This window comes from Myxine glutinosa, chromosome 5, assembly GCF_964187855.1.
Source record: "Myxine glutinosa chromosome 5, kmMyxGlut1.1, whole genome shotgun sequence".
NCBI lineage: Eukaryota > Metazoa > Chordata > Myxini > Myxiniformes > Myxinidae > Myxine > Myxine glutinosa.
The window spans coordinates 37656809-37677556 of NC_136265.1; the positions used below are offsets into that span (position 1 = coordinate 37656809).

Genomic DNA, 20748 nt, shown 5'->3' on the forward strand with positions numbered 1-20748 from the left:
TGTGTATATATATATATATATATATACAGACTTGGCATTTAATATGGATTTTTTTTTTTTTTCTTGACTTGGGTTTACTTTCTGAACTCAGTATATCAATCTGGTGAGTTTCTTTTACCCTTCAGTGATGTCTTTGTTGAAAGAACCATGTCACTGATTGTCTTTCGCGGCAATAAGTCAACAACAGGATTATATCACAGGTGGCATGACAAAATGTAAGGACAGGTACATTTGACGATTGGCTTCACAATCGGGTATATAAGGGTTGTTGCGTTCTGTATTAGTGGAAAACAACTGCTGCACATCTACAAAAGTTATTGCTGCTTCCTCTGGAGATGGTCCGTCAACTTGACAATGCTGTTTGTCATGGAGTGGTGGCTTTACGAAATTCTGACATGAAACAGCATGCAATTGCTCGGCAGTATGGCATCACTCAAGGTCAGGTGTCAAAGATCCTGAAACGAAATGCTCAGAGGGGTGTCCCTACTCCAATACCGAGGCCAGGACGTCCACGCAGAACCACAAGGAGAGATGATCGCCAGCTGCACCGGTTAGTCTGCAATGGCCGTACCAAGTCAGCTAATTGGCTTCGGGCTGAGTGGCAGCAACTGACAAATGTGCCTGTATCCAGAAGGCGAGTCAACCAACGACTGGTTCAAGCAGGCTATCGTGCCAGGCATCCCCTGAGAAAGCCACGCCTGACCAGACAACACAGCCAGTGCCGATTGCAGTGGGCCAGAGAGCACCGTCAATGGCAGCCAGGACACTGGAATCACGTGACCTTCAGTGACGAGTCTAGATTTCTGGTCTGTCGTCAAGATGGCCGCGTCCGAGTGCGCAAACAAGTGCATGAAGCCCACAACGAAGATTGTATGGTGCCAAGAGTCCAAGCTGGAGGTGGTGGGGTGACCGTTTGGGCTGCTTTTCATGCAGGGGCAAAAACTGACCTGGTTGTTCTGAATGGAAACCTGAACCAGTTCAAGTACAGGGTCATTCTGGAAGAAACATTGCTTCCATTTGCTCGTGCAGCCTTTCGAGGAAACTTGGTCTTCCAAGATGACAATGCACGGCCTCATCGTGCTCGCACCCACAGTTCACCCCCACAAAAAAAATATTCCATATTAAATGCCAAGTCTGTATGTATATACAGACTTGGCATTTAATATGGAAGACATCTGTATGTATATACAGACTTGGCATTTAATATGGATTTTTTTTATTTTTTTTTATACAGACTTGGCATTTAATAATTTTTTAATACAGACTTGGCATTTAATATGGAATATTTTTTTTGTGGGGGTGAACTTACTTTTGAAGATGACTTAGAACCAAAAGTTCATTGGAATTATGTTGAAATTATTCTAGATTTTGTTAATGTGACCTTTAAAAGAAACAAAAACCACATTTGACATGTTGAAGCAAATAAATTGATCCTTGAAAGTGATGTAAACGGATATCGAACTCAATTCACGGACAGTACTTTGTTAAACTTCTGTGCGTTTTCCAGAAGTATATCTTTATTTTGCACATTAGGCAAAAAATTTTTTAACAAAAACAAAAGTTAAATTACGACTGGGATTACGGACAGTAAAATTACAGTTCAGTACTTCGTGTAACCCCCACAAGCATTCAGGAGAGCACGTACACGTTGAGGCATGCTGTTCACGAGATTTGCCAAGGTTTGGACAGGAATCGCTTGCCATGCAGTTACAATAGCCTGCTGCAATTCACGCACAGAGGCAGGCTTGCTGGTCCAAGTTGTCGATTTGACGCGTTAATTCTGCCCACAAGTTCTCTATCGGATTCATATCCGGGGACATGGCAGGCCACTCCATATGCTCGACATGACGGTCAGCAAGAAAGTGTTGGATCATGCGAGCATGATGAAGCCGTGCATTGTCATCTTGGAAGACAACGTTTCCTCGAAAGGCTGCACGAACAAATGGAAGCAATGTTTTTTCCAGAATGGCCCTGTGCTTGAATTGGTTCAGGTTTCCATTCAGAACAACCAGGTCAGTTTTGCCCCCTGCATGAAAAGCAGCCCAAACGGTCACCCCACCACCTCCAGCTTGGACTCTTGGCATGATACAATCTTCGTTGTAGGCTTCATGCACTTGTCTGCACACTCAGACGTGGCCATCTTGACGATGGACCAGAAATCTAGACTCGTCAGTCGTCACTGAAGATCACATGATTCCAGTGTCCTGGATGCCATTGACGGTGCTCTCTGGCCCACTGCAATCGGCACTGGCGGTGTTGTCTGGTCAGACGTGGCTTTCTCAGGGGACGCCTGGCATGATGGACTGCTTGAACCAGTCTTTGGTCGACTAGCCTTCTGGATACAGGCACAGTATCCAGAAGTGACCTTGAGTGATGCCATACTGCCAAGCAATAGCACACTGTTTCATGCCGGAATTTCGTAAAGCCACCACTAAATGACAAACAGCATTGTCGAGTTGACGGAACATCTCCAGGGGAAGCGACAATAACTTTTGTAGACGTGCAGCAGTTGTTTTCCACTAATACAGAACACAACAACCCTTATATACCTGATTGTGAAGCCAATCGTCAAATGTACCTGTCCGTACATTTTGTCACGCCACCTGTGATATAATCCTGTTATTGACTTCCTGCTGTGACAGACAATCAGTGACATGGTTCTTTTAACAAAGAAATCACCGAAGCGTAAAAGAAACTCACCAGATTGATATACCGAGTTCAGAAATTAAACCCAAGTCAAGAAAAAAAAAAATTCCATATTAAATGCCAAGTCTGTATATATATATATATTGTTGTGGATTTGAGAATTGTTGTAAATATCACCCTGTGTAGTGTAATGAATCTTGTTGTAAATATCACCCTCCATCGTGTAAAGGTCAAAGGTCGTCCTCCTAGTTAATCCATATACATGCACATAGCAAATCATATATCCTTTTAAATAGTTATTTCTTTATTCTATGTGATTTTAAGGCTCTGTTGCCCATTAGTTGACACTCCATTGCACTGAATTCAAATAAGATAGACTCCCCTGAAATATCCCCATGGCCTCCGAAACCTGCCAGCAAGGCGGCGTTCGCCGCTGCTGCTTTGGGGTTGTGTTCTTCGCCGCAAGACTCCATTAGCCACGAGGTAATCTCGGAGAAAAGGGGGGAGGAGCCATCTTACGGGCATAGCCCGCACCTGTTCATCAAGTGTGGAGCCCCGAACGACCAACCACAGCCTCGGTGGGTATGGCTTGGTAAGGCGTGGCATAAAAACCCGCGGCGGACGCCCCCACGGGAGATGCGGGAGATGCGTGGACCAAGGAGAAGCATGAAAGAGCACATGAGTGGGAGAGAGCACGAACCAAGCGTTCCATGGTGAGGTGCGACCGAAAACGCTGCTTCCACCGAGTCCCTACCGCACGGAGCCCTGACGCGCTGCTGTGAACCAACCTGCCGGCTCCTCGCTTCCCGCCCGGAGTGGACCTGCTCGCTGTGCCCTGTGATTCCACCTGCTCATCCCTCCAGCCAATCCTACCTGCATCCCCCCCCCCCCCCCCCCCCCGTGTAAGTCTGACTGTCGTCCGTCTTCTATGTTGTCCTGGGGTTTAAGTAAGCTTGTATAGGTAAGTTAGAATTTGCACTGTGTCTTCTGGTCCTTCCATCCTTTCTGTCTTTATTTTCTTATCTTGCCTTCTCCTTGGTTACTTTAATTGTGTAAATAGTAGTAATAAATCATATTTGTTCTTCCTACTTTTGCCTTCTTCTTCTTCACATCTGTTCGTCATCTATTCCTACAGGTCGCACAAGATCTGCCAGCAACCCTCTGATGGTTAAACTGCCGAAATCTCGTCTCTCCGTTCACCTTCACTCTTTCATTCCTCTTTCTCCCGCCTCTGGAACAAACTCCCTCACTCCCTTCAATCCCACTCCTCCCTCCAGGTCTTTAAAACAGCTGTTCACCACCATCTCTTATCTTCCCCCATCCAAAACCTTGATCTTTTCTACCCCCGCTAATTCACCCCAGATCCACCTTGTTTGAAATTCCAACTTCTTTCCTGGAAGTCCTGGCAGTGTCCATATGTTTTATACCTCTCCCACTGCCCCCTTCCCACGCCCCCCCCCCCCCCCCAAAGCCCTCGCCCTCTCTCAGATCTCTCGATGTCTCCATGTCTCTCGGTCCCTGCTCTCAAATGTTGTGTTTGTGTCCTTCCCCCTCTCTCCCCATCTTGTCTACCGCTCCCTATGTTATATGTTTTATGTGTCGGTTTGTCTTTCTGTGTGATTAATGTTCGCTCTTTCACGAGCCTCGATCTTGTATACAAAAAAAAAAAAAAAAAAAAAAAAAAAAAAAATTGTAGTGACGAATTTGTAGGGTGTAGATGTTTGTACATACGGGGGTAAGGGGCAAGGGTAGAACAGGTAACAGGGGGGGGGGGTGACGTACGGTAGGGACGAGCTTTTCTCCGCTCAGTCTCCAGACGCACCTCACCTTGCATTGCATTGCCTTTATTGATGTGTACCCTTGTGACCTTACCCCTCGCTAACCTGCCCTCTCTGTCTTCCTTCCCCGACCCATGGATCGTGCTCTCTGGGCACCGAGGGGAGCGTGCGGGAGTCCACCATTGTGTGCCAGAACCCCCGCAACGAGCTGTCTGCATCGATGCACCACTTATGGACCACATGTCTGTGGCTGAGCACCACTTATGGACCCCATGGGTTGGGGCATGGCCCCTCTGCTGGAATCGGCCATGATGGCCCGAGATCTTGCTGGCGGACCTCGGTAACGTGGCACCTATGCCATACAGGTGAACCACCCCTAGTCAGCCCCTGTGGGCCATAAATAAAGATGGACACGTTTTGTGCATTTTTCATTTTATTATGTCCAAATCGGCCGCCAGCAAGAAGAGCATGAAGAAAGACAACATCTGGAAGAACATTGGCCAGCAGAGGGAGCCGAAGAGCAAGAGCACCAGGGGTTTGTTTTCTTTATTATTAACTGTGGTGACTGTGCCCTCCGGTGCGTTTTGGTGCATTATGGTGCTTTGATGATGGTGCTGGTGCATCGATGCAGCGCAGGCTGTCCCCCCCCCCCCCCAAAAGAACAATCACAGGTACTGGGCTAGTTTTGTAAATACCATCAGCGTCAATTGTAAATAATGCTCCCCACCGTTCATGTATAGTTTGAAGACAATTCCGCAATTCGGTTAGCTGTGGGCGTAAATCTGTTAGACAGGGTGCAATGCAGCAGGGGAACATACTTATTTGTGTTTTAAAACTGTCACACTCAGGGTCAGGTTAAATGTAGAGGGAACGACACCGACGTGCCACACTAAAGTTAAAGTTTTATAGGCCCGAAGACGTGCCTAGAGGATGAGGGTGCAGTGTTGTGGATTTGAGAATTGTTGTAACTATCACCCTGTGTCGTGTAATGAATCTTGTTGTAAATATCACCCTCCGAAGTGTAAAGGTCAAAGGTCGTCCTCCTAGTTAATCCATATACATGCACGTAGCAAATCATATATCCTATTAAAGAGTTATTTCTTTATTCTATGTGATTTTAAGGCTCTGTTGCCCATTAGTTGACACTCCATTGCACCGAATTCAAATAAGATAGACTCCCCTGAAATATCCCCATGGCCTCCGAAACCTGCCAGCAAGGCGGCGTTCGCCGCTGCTGCTTTGGGGTTGTGTTCTTCGCCGCAAGACTCCATTAGCCACGAGGTAATCTCGGAGAAAAGGGGGGAGGAGCCACCTTATGGGTATAGCCCGCACCTTGTCATCAAGGGGTGGAGCCCCGAACGACCAACCACAGCTTCGGTGGGTATGGCTTGGTAAGGCGTAGCATAAAAACCCGCGGCGGACGCCCCCACGGGAGATGCGGGAGATGCGTGGACCAAGGAGAAGCGTGAAAGAGCACATGAGTGGGAGAGAGCACGAACCAAGCGTTCCATGGTGAGGTGCGACCGAAAACGCTGCTTCCACCGAGTCCCTACCGCACGGAGCCCTGACGCGCTGCTGTGAACCAACCTGCCGGTGCGCGGTGTACAGCCAAATACTTGGAGCTGCCGGCTCCTCGCTTCCCGCCCGGAGTGGACCTGCTCGCTGTGCCCTGTGATTCCACCTGCTCATCCCTCCAGCCAATCCTATCTGCATTCCCCCCCCCCCCCCCCCCCCCCCGTGTAAGTCTGACTGTCGTCCGTCTTCTATGTTGTCCTGGGGTTTAAGTAAGCTTGTATACGTAAGTTAGAATTTGCACTGTGTCTTCTGGTCCTTCCATCCTTTCTGTCTTTATTTTCTTATCTTTCCTTCTCCTTGGTTACTTTAATTGTGTAAATAGTAGTAATAAATCATATTTGTTCTTCCTACTTTTGCCTTCTTCTTCTTCACATCCGTTCGTCTTTGAGGTTTCCACATTGAACACCTGTGGCGCGATTTTGGCCAATGTTTCAGGATCGGGTTTAGTCTCTGCTAATGGTTCGTGCCGCGGTTGCTAAACCGCTCGGCAATTAACATCTGTCCGCGGTCGCGAACGAGGTTGCGCCCCTGCCTCTCCGGAGGGAGCTGTGCAACTTCAGGACTCACATCAGTCAGTCAAAAACAAAGGGGATAATCCCCCCCTTCGTAAGGGGGAAAAGGCCGACGTAGAGATCCGTAACAATATATACATATATATATATATATATATATATATATATATATATACACAGACTTGGCATTTAATATGGAATATTTTTTTTGTGGGGGTGAACTTACTTTTCAAGATGTCTTAGAACCAAAAGTTCATTGGAATTATGTTGAAATTATTCTAGATTTTGTTAATGTGACCTTTAAAAGAAACAAAAACCACATTTGACATTTCGAAACAAATAAATTGATCCTTGAAAGTGATGTAAACTGATATCGAACTCAATTCACGGACAGTACTTTGTTAAACTTCTGTGCGTTTTCCAGAAGTATATCTTTATTTTGCACATTAGGCAAAATTTTTTTTAACAAAAACGAAAGTTAAATTACGACTGGGATTCCGGACAGTAAAATTACAGTTCAGTATTTCGTGTAACCTCCACGAGCATTCAGGAGAGCACGTACATGTTGATGCATGCTGTTCACGAGATTTGCCAAGATTTGGACAGGAATTGCTTGCCATGCAGTGACAATAGCCTGCTGCAATTCATCCACAGAGGTCGGCTGCTGGTCCAAGTGGTCGATTTGACGCGTTAATTCTGCCCACAAGTTCTCTATCAGATTCATATCCGGGGACATGGCAGACCACTCCATATGCTCTACACCACGGTCAGCAAGAAAGTGTTGGATCATGCGAGCACGATGAGGCCGTGCATTGTCATCTTGGAAGACAAAGTTTCCTCGAAAGGCTGCACGAGCAAATGGAAGCAATGTTTCTTCCAGAATGGCCCTGTACTTGAACTGGTTCAGGTTTCCATTCAGAACAACCAGGTCCGTTTTGCCCCCTGCATGAAAAGCAGCCCAAACGGTCACCCCACCACCTCCAGCTTGGACTCTTGGCACTATACAACCTTTGTTGTAGGCTTCATGCACTTGTCTGCACACTCGGACGCGGCCATCTTGACAATAGACCAGAAATCTAGACTCATCACTGAAGATCACGTGATTCCAGTGTCCTGGCTGCCATTGACGGTGCTCTCTGGCCCACTGCAATCGGCGGTGTTGTCTGGTCAGGCATGACTTGCTCAAGGGACGCCTGGCACGATAGCCTGCTTGAACGATTCCTTGGTTGACTAGCCTTCTGGATACAGGCACATTTGTCATTTGCTGCCACTCAGCCCTAGCCGATTAGCTGACTTGGTACGGCCATTGTGGACTAACCGGTGCAGCTGGCGATCATCCCTCCTTGTGATTCAGCGGGGATGTACTGGCCTCGGTATTGGAGTAGGGACACCCCTCTGAGCATTTCGTTTCAGGATCTTTGACACCTGACCTTGAGTGATGCCATACTGCCGAGCAATAGCACGCTGTTTCATGCTGCAATTTCGTAAAGCCACCACTCCATGACAAACAGCATTGTCGAGTTGACGGACCATCTGGACCATCTCCAGAGGAAGCAGCAATAACTTTTGTAGACGTGTAACAGTTGTTTTCCACTAATACAGAACGCAACAACCCTTGTATACCCGACTGTGAAGCCAATCATCAAATGTACCTGTCCGTACATTTTGCCATGCCACCTGTGATATAATCCTGTTGTTGACTTCTTGCTGCGACAGACAATGTGACATGGTTCTTTTAACAAATAAATCACCAAAGTGTAAAAGAAACTCACCAGATTGATATACTGAGTTAACAAAGTAAACCCAAGTCAAGAAAAAATATATATTCCATCTTAAATGCCAAGTCTGTATATATATATATATATATATATATATATATATATATATATATATATTTGTTTGTTAAAAGTTTAAATAAAAACTTTATTAAAGTTTTAAGTTTTATTAAGTTTAAACCTCTTAGATTGTTAAAAACTTTAAAAGTTTAAACAAATAAAAAGATTTATTTTTACAAATAAAAAGACAGAGGGGTGTCCCTACTCCAATACCGAGGCCAGGACGTCCCCGCTGAACCACAAGGAGGGATGATCGCCAGCTGCACCGGTTAGTCCACAATGGCAGTACCAAGTCAGCTAATCGGCTTCGGGCTGAGTGGCAGCAAATGACAAATGTGCCTGTATCCAGAAGGCTAGTCAACCAACGACTGAATCAAGCAGGCTATCGTGCCAGGCATCCCCTGAGAAAGCCACGCCTGACAGGACAACACCGCCAGCGCCGATTGCAGTGGGCCAGAGAGCACCGTCAATGGCAGCCAGGACACTGGAATCACGTGATCTTCAGTGACGAGTCTAGATTTCTGGTCTATCGTCAAGATGGCCGCGTCCGAGTGCGCAGACAAGTGCATGAAGCCTACAACAAAGGTTGTATAGTGCCAAGAGTCCAAGATGGAGGTGGTGGTGTGACCGTTTGGGCTGCTTTTCATGCAGGGAGCAAAACTGACCTGGTTGTTCTGAATGGAAACCTGAACCAGTTCAAGTACAGGGCCATTCTGGAAGAAACATTGCTTCCATTTGCTCGTGCAGCCTTTCGAGGAAACTTTGTCTTCCAAGATGACAATGCACGGCCTCATCGTGCTCGCATGATCCAACACTTTCTTGCTGACCGTGGTGTAGAGCATATGGAGTGGCCTGCCATGTCCCCGGATATGAATCCGATAGAGAACTTGTAGTCCGGCAGATATGTGAAGAATTGTGGTAGAATTGTGCCTTTGATGATACAAGCATGAAACTTGGCACACAGTTAGGGCATACCCTTACAGTGAAATTTGGATGTAGGGGCATTCCAGATTTCTCCTTGGCCCAAAATGGCGGCCATTTTACAAAATGGCGGCTAAGAAGGACATATTTACCTATTATTTCAGACTTGTCATTTGTGCTGCTATTGAAACACAATGTAATGAGCATATTATAAATTGTCATGTACATGCTATGCAATACCTTCATACTGGGTTCAAAATTGGAATCTACGGTGGCCTATAAGGGGCAGAACAAATGGTTTACCATTGCAATAGACAGGACTGGTCTAGCGGTTTAATTATTTAACTTTGCATGACTATCTGATTTCTCCTGGGTGTAATTTTGGTTCAATACCTTTATATGAACAACTTTGATGTAGCTTTATGAACTTTCCTATCATAGACTAGGTGACTATAAGGAACAATGCAAGGCTAGTGAAAAGTTACGAAAGCGAATTACTATATTTATGATAATAATGTATGTATTTCTTTTTCAGATGATAACTCGACTGCACTGCACCTTCGCTCATTGACTGTAGTAGCTACCTAGATTTGGTTCCCAATTTGTATATTGATTGGATGGTGGTGGTGGATAATGCTTAATTGACAATGGCCAACAAAAATTTCAAGCTATTAGACCCCCAAAGCCCTAGTACATCTGGAACAAACATGCCTTATCTGACAGATTGGGAGAAGTGTGTGTTATGTCAGGAGGTCACCGATGAGGCCCTTGCCTGTCCAGCTGATTCCAAGCGAACCACAGGGTCCGGATACCAAACTCTTGCAGATTATCTCCTCACCTTCAGCCAGACGGGCTGCCTGCCAAAATCTCTAGAACTGTCCCGCCTGGACGATGGTGAAGGTATCCAGTCAACCTTCCAGAGCCACAAGGCTAAGTGGCATGATTCATGCAGACTGAAATACAACAAAACTGAACTGCATCGGGCACAAAAAAGAGAAACGTCTAGTGAAGAAACCGCAAGTGTCTCAAGAAAGTACACCCGTCACAGAGTACATGTAGACCACACACAGCCACAGCCTGAAACGTGTTTCTTTTGTGACAAACCAGCGGGTACTAATTCTCTGCGAAAAGCTTCCACCTTCGACCTCGATAAACATGTCAGGACAGCTGCCCTGAAACTAGGAGATCAGGCACTTCTTGCTAAACTGAGTGCAGGTGACCTTATAGCACAAGATGCACAGTACCACGTGAAGTGTCTGGTGTCACTTTATAACAAAGCAAGGGCCACAAGCACAACACTGAATGAACAAGATGATATCAATCACGGTATAGCACTTGGAGAGCTAGTGTCCTACATCGATGATGCCCACACAGATGCTCTTGTGACACCAGTGTTCAAGCTGGTAGACCTAGCAAGACTATACACCACCAGGCTGGAACAGCTTGGAACAGTCTTGACCAGGCGTGTCCACTCCACCAAACTCAAAGATCGAATCATGACATATTTTCCAGACCTAGAGGAGCACATGTCCGGTCGAGATATTCTGCTTGCTTTCAACCAGGATGTTGGCTCAGCCCTTCAGAAGGCATGTGATCACGACATTGACAGTGATGGAGTTTGTCTTGCTAGAGCCGCAAATATAGTTCGTAGAGACATGTTGAAAATGAACTCAACATTTAGTGGTTCATTTGAAGCCCACTGCCAAGAACATTCGGTACCTAATTCGCTTGTATCACTAGTTTCTATGATCTTGAATGGTCCTAACATCCAAGAGCAGTCAAGCCACTCGTCGGTATCAACACCTACTCTCACAATCTCACAACTCCTTATGTTCAACAGTTACTCACGCCGCAGAGAGAGTAGCAGTACTACCACGTCCACGAGGCACAGTCACAATCGGGAGACTCCCCTGCCTGTGTACCTGGGCACCCTTATCCACACAAAGACTCGAAAAAGAGACCTGGTTGATACTATGTTCAACCTGGGTCTCTCGATCTCCTATGACAGGGTGCTTAGCATCTCCACGGACTTGGGGAACAGAATCTGCCGTTTCTTCCAAAATGAGGGTACAGTTTGCCCCCCTGAGCTAAAAAGTGACCTCTTCACAACTGGGGCAGTGGATAACATTGATCATAACCCCAGTTCAACAAGTGCCCACGACTCCTTCCATGGCACTGGCATTTCACTTTTCCAGCACCCAAATAGCGATAGCCGTGGAGTTCAACGGGTAAACCCAGATGACACATCAACAACAGATGCACACCTGCCACAGTCATACACCATCGTACCTCCTGTTGTTCTGGGTAAATGTGACCCACCTGTACCCAAGCTAGCGGGTCCCAACAAAAGCAACTGCCAACTCATCCCTGAAGCAATGCAGATTGAGTACAGGTAACTGATTATTGTGTTTGAACTGTGGACAGTTATATGTGTACCTAAATAACCAAGACTTGTTAACTTGTGTGGACTTGTTTGTTCTTAATTGTGTTCATTATCTTGCATTTTGACAGGTGGCTGGAGCAGATGGAGAAGACAGTGCTATCTGACACACCACTTAAGGGAGACGAGACAGTATCATGGGCTGGATACCATGCCAGCAAGCAGTCTATTCCAGAAGAACCAGAGTGTAGTGTGGCCTTAACTTCATTGCTGCCTCTCTTCTATGACCAGGCAAAATCTGTGGCAATGATTCGTCACTCCATGGATGTCATCAAGAAAGCAATCGATATTCTGAATCCAGGTCAGATCCCTGTAATCACACTTGATCAGCCACTGTACACACTTGCCAAACAGATCCAATGGAGATGGCCAGAAACACACGGAGAAGATCACTTCGTCATGGTCTTTGGTGGACTCCATATTGAGATGGCAGCATGGAAAACCCTCGGTGACCTTCTGGATAGCAGTGGGTGGACAGGCGTTCTGATGCTTGCAGGGGTTGCTACAAGTGGTACTGCTGATTCCTTCCTGAAAGTGACCCATGTGACACGCACACGACGAGCACACCAAGTCACAGCCAGTACTCTCTATCTTCTCCTGAAGGAAGCCTACAGCCAGTACACCAGTGGACTAGATGAGGGACAGGATACGATACCACTAGATGACTGGTGCGGTGAACAAGCCAATGCAAGTCCACAGTTTCAGTTCTGGTTCCTAATTATGCAGCTAGAACTGGCAGTCCTGATCTATGTGAGATCCGTCCGTGAAGGAAACTTCCAACTGTACACTGATGCTCTGACCAAGCTTGTACCATGGTTCTTCGCCTTGGGACATACAAACTATGCCAGGTGGATCCCAGTTCACTTGCGCGACATGGTGACACTTGCAACAAAGCATCCAACTGTATACGCACAGTTTCTGGCAGGAAACTTCACCATGAAGAAGACTACACGTGCATTCTCTGCCATAGCCTTAGACCAGGCACACGAGCAAAATAATGCATTGGTGAAAGGTGATGGAGGGGCTGTAGGTCTTACGGAGAATGCTGCAGCTTTGCGCCGATGGATGGTGTCTGGTCCAGAGATGGCCAAACTGATCTATAAGTTCGAGGCCACAACAGAAAAAAGAATTAGGAAAACTGAACTAAAACACCATGAACAGACAAAGCACACGCAGGTAGCCTTTGCTCGAGATGTGAGAGCACTCACCCGTGTCATAGGAGAGATGGGGAACCCATTCTGTGACGACAGCAAAGATCTCTTGGTGCTAGACAGCAGAGACCTGGCAGACCCAGCAGTCATCAACACCCTTTACCAGATCGAGAAGCTGGGAAAAGAACAGTATGACACATATGTGAATGAGAGGCTTGTACATCAGACAAAGCCTATCACTGACCCAATAAAAAGAAACAATCTCCCTCTCTTCAGCCGACCCCCAGTCAGAGAGAAGTCAAGAACAGAGTTGAAGGTGGTATCTCTGAAGAATGACTGCGTTCTGTTCTCCAGGCTGTTTATTGCATCCCAGACACGGAATGGAGATCTTGATGAATTCTTTGCACATGAAAACCAAGCTTGTCCCCCTGCATTGTCACAAATGGGCAAAATCCGGCTTGGAACCAAGTCTGATCTGGTTGGGTGCTTAGAAGATCTGATCACCTCACGGGAAAATGATGATGTAAGCCCCCCTGTTGAAGTCATGATCCTGGATGGAGCAGCCATCGTGAACATGCTGGCACCTCGTAATGCGAAGACCTTCTCTGAGTATGCATCACTAGTATTCTTGCCATACATCACATCTCAGATACAAAATAAGAGCAGGGTTGATATTATCTGGGATGAATATTTCCCAGACAGTTTGAAAGCCGACACCAGGAAGACGAGGGGTAAAGGCACCAGGAGACGAGTTGAGCCATCTAGTTCCATCCCTCGAAACTGGCAGGCCTTCCTTCGCATAGACGAGAACAAGGTGGAGTTGTTTGACTTTCTAGCAACGAGGATAGCAAACATTGAGACTGACAAGCAAATCGTCACCACAAACCACAAAGAAGTTTTTTGTACACAGCCACGAGATGTTACTGGTCTTTCCCCGTGTAGTCACGAGGAGGCAGATACAAGGATACTACTCCATGTCCAAGATGCAGTCAGACAGGGCTATACCAAGGTGTCAATCCGCACAGTGGACACAGATGTTTTGATCCTTGCAGTGGCAGCAACTGGATATCTTGACATCGATGAACTCTGGGTTGCTTTTGGCACAGGGAAGAATTTCAGGCACTTGGCAGCTCACGAGATGGCTGTGGCACTGGGACCAAACAAGTGCCGAGGGTTGCCATTCTTCCACGCCTTCACTGGGTGTGACACCGTGTCCTGCTTCGGCGGAAGGGGGAAGAAAACAGCATGGGAAACATGGAAAGCCTATGATGAGGTCACCTCAGCTTTCTGCGCACTGGCTGCCACACCAACCATTTCAACTGCAAATGACAACATGGATCCACTGGAGCGTTTTGTTGTTCTGCTCTACGATCGAACAAGTAGCCAGGAACATGTTAACGATGCCCGCAAGCATCTCTTCACCCAGACTGGTAGATCAATAGAGGCTATCCCACCAACGCAAGAAGCCCTCAGACAACACATCAAGAGAGCTGCCTACCAAGCCGGCTTTTGTTGGGGCCAGATGATGATTTGCGCACCTGAGCTCCCATCGCCAAGTGAATGGGGTTGGAAACAGAGTAATAACGGCTGGGGGATATATTGGACAACCCTCACAGAGGCAACTGAGGCATGCCGACAATTGATTAGATGTGGATGCAAGAAGGGTTGCAGGAAACAGTGCAAGTGTGTTAAGGCCGCACTCCAGTGCTCAGCTCTGTGTCATTGTGCAGGGGAGTGCACACGATAGTATACAGGAGGAATAACACACCTGTTACATATACACAAACATGTGGAAGACTGTTTTGTAGACTGTTTTATAGTGAAAGTCACTTCCACAGCGTTAATGTGGCATTTTCACTTCATTTCCATTGTGTTTCTGGAGTTTGCACAAAATAGCTCAAAAAGTAATTATTTTTGTAAAGAATAAGGACCAAATAAATGTTATGTGAGTTTGTTGACATTTAATTATGATCTTACAACCTGTTTACGTGAAAAAAACATCATAGGTGTGCTTGAGCAATAAGTAAATCTAGTTTTATAGACATCGGTACTGTGTATCTTATTATCCGTAAACGGCCATTTTTAAAATGGCCGCCATTTTGTCCCTAGGAAAAGATTTGAATGCCCCTATATCCAAAAATCTTCCTAGTAGTATGCTCTATCAGTGTTCAAAATTTCATGCTTGTTTCACCAAAAGCACAATTTTTTCACATATCTGCTGGGCTATTGTGGGCAGAATTAACGCGTCAAATCGACCAGTTGGACCAGCAGCTGACCTCTGTGCGTGAATTGCAGCAGGCTATTGTCACTGCATGGCAAGCGATTCCTGTCCAAACATTGGCAAATCTCGTGAACAGCATGCCTCAACGTGTACGTGCTCTCCTGAATGCTCGTGGGGGTTACACTAAGTACTGAACTGTAATTTTACTGTCCGTAATCCCAGTCGTAATTTAACTTTTGTTTTTGTTAAAAAAAATTTTGGCTAATGTGCAAAATAAAGACATACTTCTGGAAAACGTACAGAAGTTTAACACAGTACTGTCCATGAATTGAGTTCGATATCAGTTTACATCACTTTCAAGGATCAATTTATTTGTTTCGAAATGTCAAATTATTATTATTATTATTATTATTATTATTATTTTTTGTATGCAGAGTCGAGGCTCGTGAAAGAGTTAACATTTATCGAACAAACAAATCAAACAAACAAGCAAACAAAGTATATAAAAAGGGGAGCGGTCGACAAGATGGGGAGAGAAGGGGAGGAAGCACACAAACACAACATTTGAGAGCAGGGACATCCGGAGATGTTTTTGGAGGGAGAGGGCCTGGGGGGAGGCAGGTTAGGTATAAAACGCAAGGACACCAAGGACTTCCAGGAAAGAAGTCAAAAGTCACCTCAAAAAAGTGGATTTGGGGTAAAATTAGCGGGGGTAGAAAAGATCAAGATTTTGGATTGGGGAAGATAAGAGATGGTGGTGAACAGCCGTTTTAAAGACCTGGAGGGAGGAGTGGGATTGAAGAGAGTGAGGGAGTTTGTTCCAGAGGCGGGAGAAAAGAGGCATGAAGGAGTGAAGGTGAGCAGAGAGTCTTGATTTTGGCAGTTTAACCATAAGAGGGTTGCAGGCAGATCTTGTGCGACCTGCAGGAATATTTGGGGGACAGAGCCCAGAGAGAGCTGGGGGAGCAAGGCCGGAGAGGAGTCGGTAGAAGACGGAAAGACCACCAACCTGCCTGCGGTGATTAAGTGAAAGGCCCTCGGAGATAGCGTCATCGCGGGAGATTCCAAATGTGGTTTTTGTTTCTTTTAAAGGTCACATTAACAAAATCTAGAACAATTTCAACATAATTCCAATGAACTTTTGGTTCTAAGACATCTTGAAAAGTACGTTCACCCCCACAAAAAAAAAATTCCATATTAAATGCCAAGTCTGTATATATGTATATATGTATATATGTATATATATATATATATATATTGTTGCGGATTCCGGGGTCGGCGCTCCCCTTAGCAAGGGGGGATTAATCCCTTTGTCTTTTAAGCTGGCCGTCCCCCCGATCCTGGAAGTTATAACGCTCCTTTCCGGTCGAGATTGGCCATGGTGATTGGTCAATGGAGTCCCAAATACCTGAGTGACAATCCGTCCGCAAATCAGGGAGATAACTCCCGCTCGGACCGCAGACCAGATGGAAATTGCCGAGCGGTTTAGCAATCCGACGCCCGAGCCATTAACAGAAGACTAACCCGATCCTGAGCGGTTTCCGAATCGTGCCACAGGTACTCAATTGAGAAAAGACGCCAACGATCGCATGAGAGGAAATCAAAGTAAAGGGAAGAAGAAATAAGATTTATTAATTTTGTACAATGACCCAAGGAAGAGGAAACGAAAGGGAAATAATATACAAGAAGAAGAAGAAGAAGCAGACACAGGGCAACCTTAACTATACAGTCTTACTTAACCCCAGGACAAACAGACAGACTTACGCGGGAGGGTAGTGGTAGGGGGAGAAGGTCCAAGCGGATGGTTCAGGCGATGGGATCCCGTCCAGGCTCTGAGTCCGCGGTGAAGAACGGCCGGCAGCTTCGCGTGTCGTTGGCGCACGACCGGACCTTTTCATATGCGAGGGCTGGACTCCTGCGTACGTAATATGTGCGCCTGCTGCCTCTCTCTCTCTCACTCAATGTTCATGAAGCGCCTTCTCCCTCGCAGTTCGTCCGCGCAGTTCAATACAATCGATGGCTCCCTGCGCAGTTCGTATTCACAGAAATCCCCGGCGCAGTCCGTCAAAGGGCTTCGCGCCTGCGCTTATATAATGCGCTTAGAAATCAAGCCGCGCCACGCCCACCAGTGAGCTCACCTCAGCCCTGGTTGGTTTGCCGACAGGGCCATGCCTCGGTCTTGGCGCTCCACCCCCTTCTTCGCCGGCTTGACCGCGTGCGTAATGGCGTTTGGAGCCAGCAGCGAACGCTGCTAGGCGAGCAGAGGCGCGTAACAATTTGGAGAGAGGCAAGCCACAAAATGAACGGAACTGAAAAGGACCTATCTTATTTAATTAATGCAACGCATATTCAACTATTGGGAACACAGCCTTAACTAAACACAGACTAAGGAAATAACTGAGAAGTTCCTGTGGTGTCCTACATGTTGCTTGTGGACTAACTATGGGTGCAACCTTTTTAAATGAAGAGAATTATTTACAATAATTATTTACAAGTGAGGGGTTCTCAAAACCGTAACAATATATATATATATATATATTAATGATGGGTGGTTGGGATTAATATTCAAAGAATCCATAATGAGCTCTCCAATGTCTAGTTGCATCACCTAACTCAATCAATCTTTTGCCAGACACACAGGGTTAGCTGTGGCCCCACCAGCTTTTGTCAAGAGCAATTTCCCTGTTTGACCTCCTCTTAGATTGTTAGATATACTCGAGTGCAGAGGGGTGGGGGGGCAGGGGGGGGGGCTAGTCAGCCAACCAACCACAAAGCTGCGTTGTGGGACCCAGTGACATTTAGCCAATTCAAACATCAACCAATGGCAACCTTGTATCATGAGTGCTTTGCATCTGTTGAGGAGATACCTTAAATTACATCATGTAACCTCGTTGTCTGTCGTTTTAATGATCGAATGAAGACCCACTTTGTTTCTGTCCTCTCCACGGAGCACCTCTGGTAGACAGGGTGTGCCATTTATCTATTCCCGGGTTTGAACCGCTGCATTTCTGTTGCTCAGAAATGAAATCAAACAAAATATTTACAGGATATAGGACTATAGGTACATATTTCATGTTTTTGTGTTAAAAAATTTATTAAAGTCAGAAGAGTACCTTTACCTTTAGTTTGCAAATTTAAAATGTCCAACGTTACATCTTTCATATTCACAATTGGGAATAAATTACAAGGCTTTGAGAAACTCAACTCGTAGATGAAGGAAAATAAGCAATTCCTTGGTCTACATGACCACGAGGCTTAAAACGTATCGATCACACTTCTGTAGACTTTTAACATGTACTGACCCTAGGTGCTCGCAATTATAAATGTATACGTTCTGTATTTTTTTTTTTTCTGAGTATGGCGGCAATTAAAATACAATAGCTCAAATACCTTTCAGTTCTTATTAGTTACATTTACCGAGTTAATCTTCACCTATATTTTCTACACGAAACGTACCATGTCACACACTAAACACTGGAATTATTATTTAATAATTAAAAAGATCATACAGCATGATCATTATTCAAATCATTGCCTCACCTGCATCGTTTTTCGAATGAAATCAAGCATGGAAGACAAATCAGCATAAACTCCAGGCTTGTTGGCCATAGCGCAGCTCTCCCCCCAACTCGACGCACCAGCCAACACCCATTTGTCAGTGCGATGGCAGGCCAAGGGCCCACCGCTGTCACCCTTCAAAGGAGAAACAGGAAGAGGGAGAAAGGAGTCACTTATTAGTGGAAACATTAATATGGGGGGAAAAAGGAAGCTGGCTCATTTGCGATCCTACCTGTACCATTCCATTCCATAGGAACAGAACTATGCATTTATCAAATGGAAAAAAAACCCAAAATAACATACCTGACAAGTGTCTTTTCCTCCCTCCCAGTATCCAGCACACATCATCCGTTGCGTAAGTTCTCCATCGTACGACTGTGGTCCATTGCATCGATTAAAGTCCAGGATATTCACCTTCAATTGCTGCAGTTTGTTGGACACCGTACCTTTAACAACAAGTAGGAGTAAACTTGTATTCTAGTGGATCAAATTTATCATAACCTAGCTGTTTCTCTAACCCCAGTACTTCCATATAAAATTATTACAATCATTTATAACAAGAAAGAGCAGTCAGAGATTGCAGACCCTCGCCAGGACGTATTTGTGTGATTTAATGACAACATAGCTTTATGTTCAATCCAATATGGCTGCTGAACCACGTGACTAATGACGTCATCATTTTAATTCTCCTGTACAATCTTTGTGTAGATCATGCTCAAGAAATTTCAAACTGATCAGATCAAACGTTCTACTTGTCTAATTATGACATCATAATGAAGGCATCGATGACATCATCATGAATATATGTTGTTCCCCATGGGGAGTACTTGACAATGAGACATGCTTCAATTTTTTTCCATGGAGCTGTTTCGGATATATATAGGTGCAAAGTTTTTCGTTTTTTCCAAGATGGCGCCGATACCACGTGATCTATGACGTCATATAAAATTTAACATTCTGAAGTCTGAAGTACCTCTTACATAAACCTCTATCTGCAAATAAAGAAAACATAAATGGAGAATGCAATAATTAAAAAGTGGAATAATGGCTTCAACAGCCAGTTCATTACAATACTCTCATCAATCTCACCAGAGGGATGTAAGGCCCCCCAACCAGAAACCCAACACTCTGACCCAGTCGTAAAGGTCTGGCCATCATTCGGTAGGCAGATTGGATGAACTGAAACATAGGAAATGTGACACAGTCAGAAACAAAGAACACCAAAACTATTGAGTCGGTTAAAAACGGAACAGCAACTGTGACATTTCCACAAAAAATTGGATTTAGCATACACGTGGCCACATCTTACAATTTAAAACTTTGTAATTCATTGTACAGTAAAAAAGTGACAACGGTATTCAAAAAAATGATGTGAATTGTCCTCATGAAGAAGTTTGATAAAATGAATCTTTCGACCACTTCAAATTCCTGACATCTCATGAAATGGAGCAATTTGGGACATTACATAATTGAGGAAAATGTATTAGACAATGCCCAAAGTTTAATCAGTTCCTGGCCGATTATGTTGATAAGTCTCAACATCGCTTTGGAGAAGTCTCATCAAATCAAGCCCCAGCAAAAGTCTCTGTATACAGTACAGGAATTGGTGACATGTTGGGTTTAATTTTGAGAACATGACAGCCATACAACTAAAACATAAATATTCAACAGTCGACAAGAATTTGTCAATATCAAAAAATGCAGCCAGTTTTCAACCCTGAAAAATTGCAACATGCTACGCCAAACAATTTAATGGATGTCCAAAGCTTTCATATCAACTTCAGGGACACAAAAGGCCAAAACAAATTGAATGCAGACTAAACTAGACAGAGCATTTAAACAATGTAGAGCCTTGCAGGAGTATTTACTTCCACCGTCGAAGGTAGTTGATGAGGGGAACACTGGATCAGGATCTTTACAAAAATCAAATCAATTTGTCCGTGTCACACACCCAACCTGTCCCACCACGTTTTGGCCAAATTCATCCACAACTTTTTGAGATATAACGCTATATATTGTTTTTAGCCAAATCTCTCAATGGTGAAGGTTCACTGAAAAATTCCAGTATCCAGATCGGTATTCAGATATTCACCAAAAATGTAATCAATTCG

The 20748-nt window shown here is 45.1% G+C and overlaps 1 protein-coding gene across 1 annotated transcript in view; it reads right to left on the minus strand.

The window, feature by feature from the left end:
* Positions 1-20748, minus strand: part of LOC137427680 (transmembrane protease serine 3) — an 82461-nt gene that overhangs the window by 19081 nt on the left and 42632 nt on the right. Inside the window, exons 10-12 of the mRNA XM_068117327.2 lie at positions 19727-19816; positions 18941-19083; positions 18620-18772 (exon numbers count right to left, since the gene is read on the minus strand). Of these exons, the coding sequence (XP_067973428.2) occupies positions 18620-18772; positions 18941-19083; positions 19727-19816 (386 nt within the window). The remainder of the gene's footprint in view (positions 1-18619; positions 18773-18940; positions 19084-19726; positions 19817-20748) is intronic.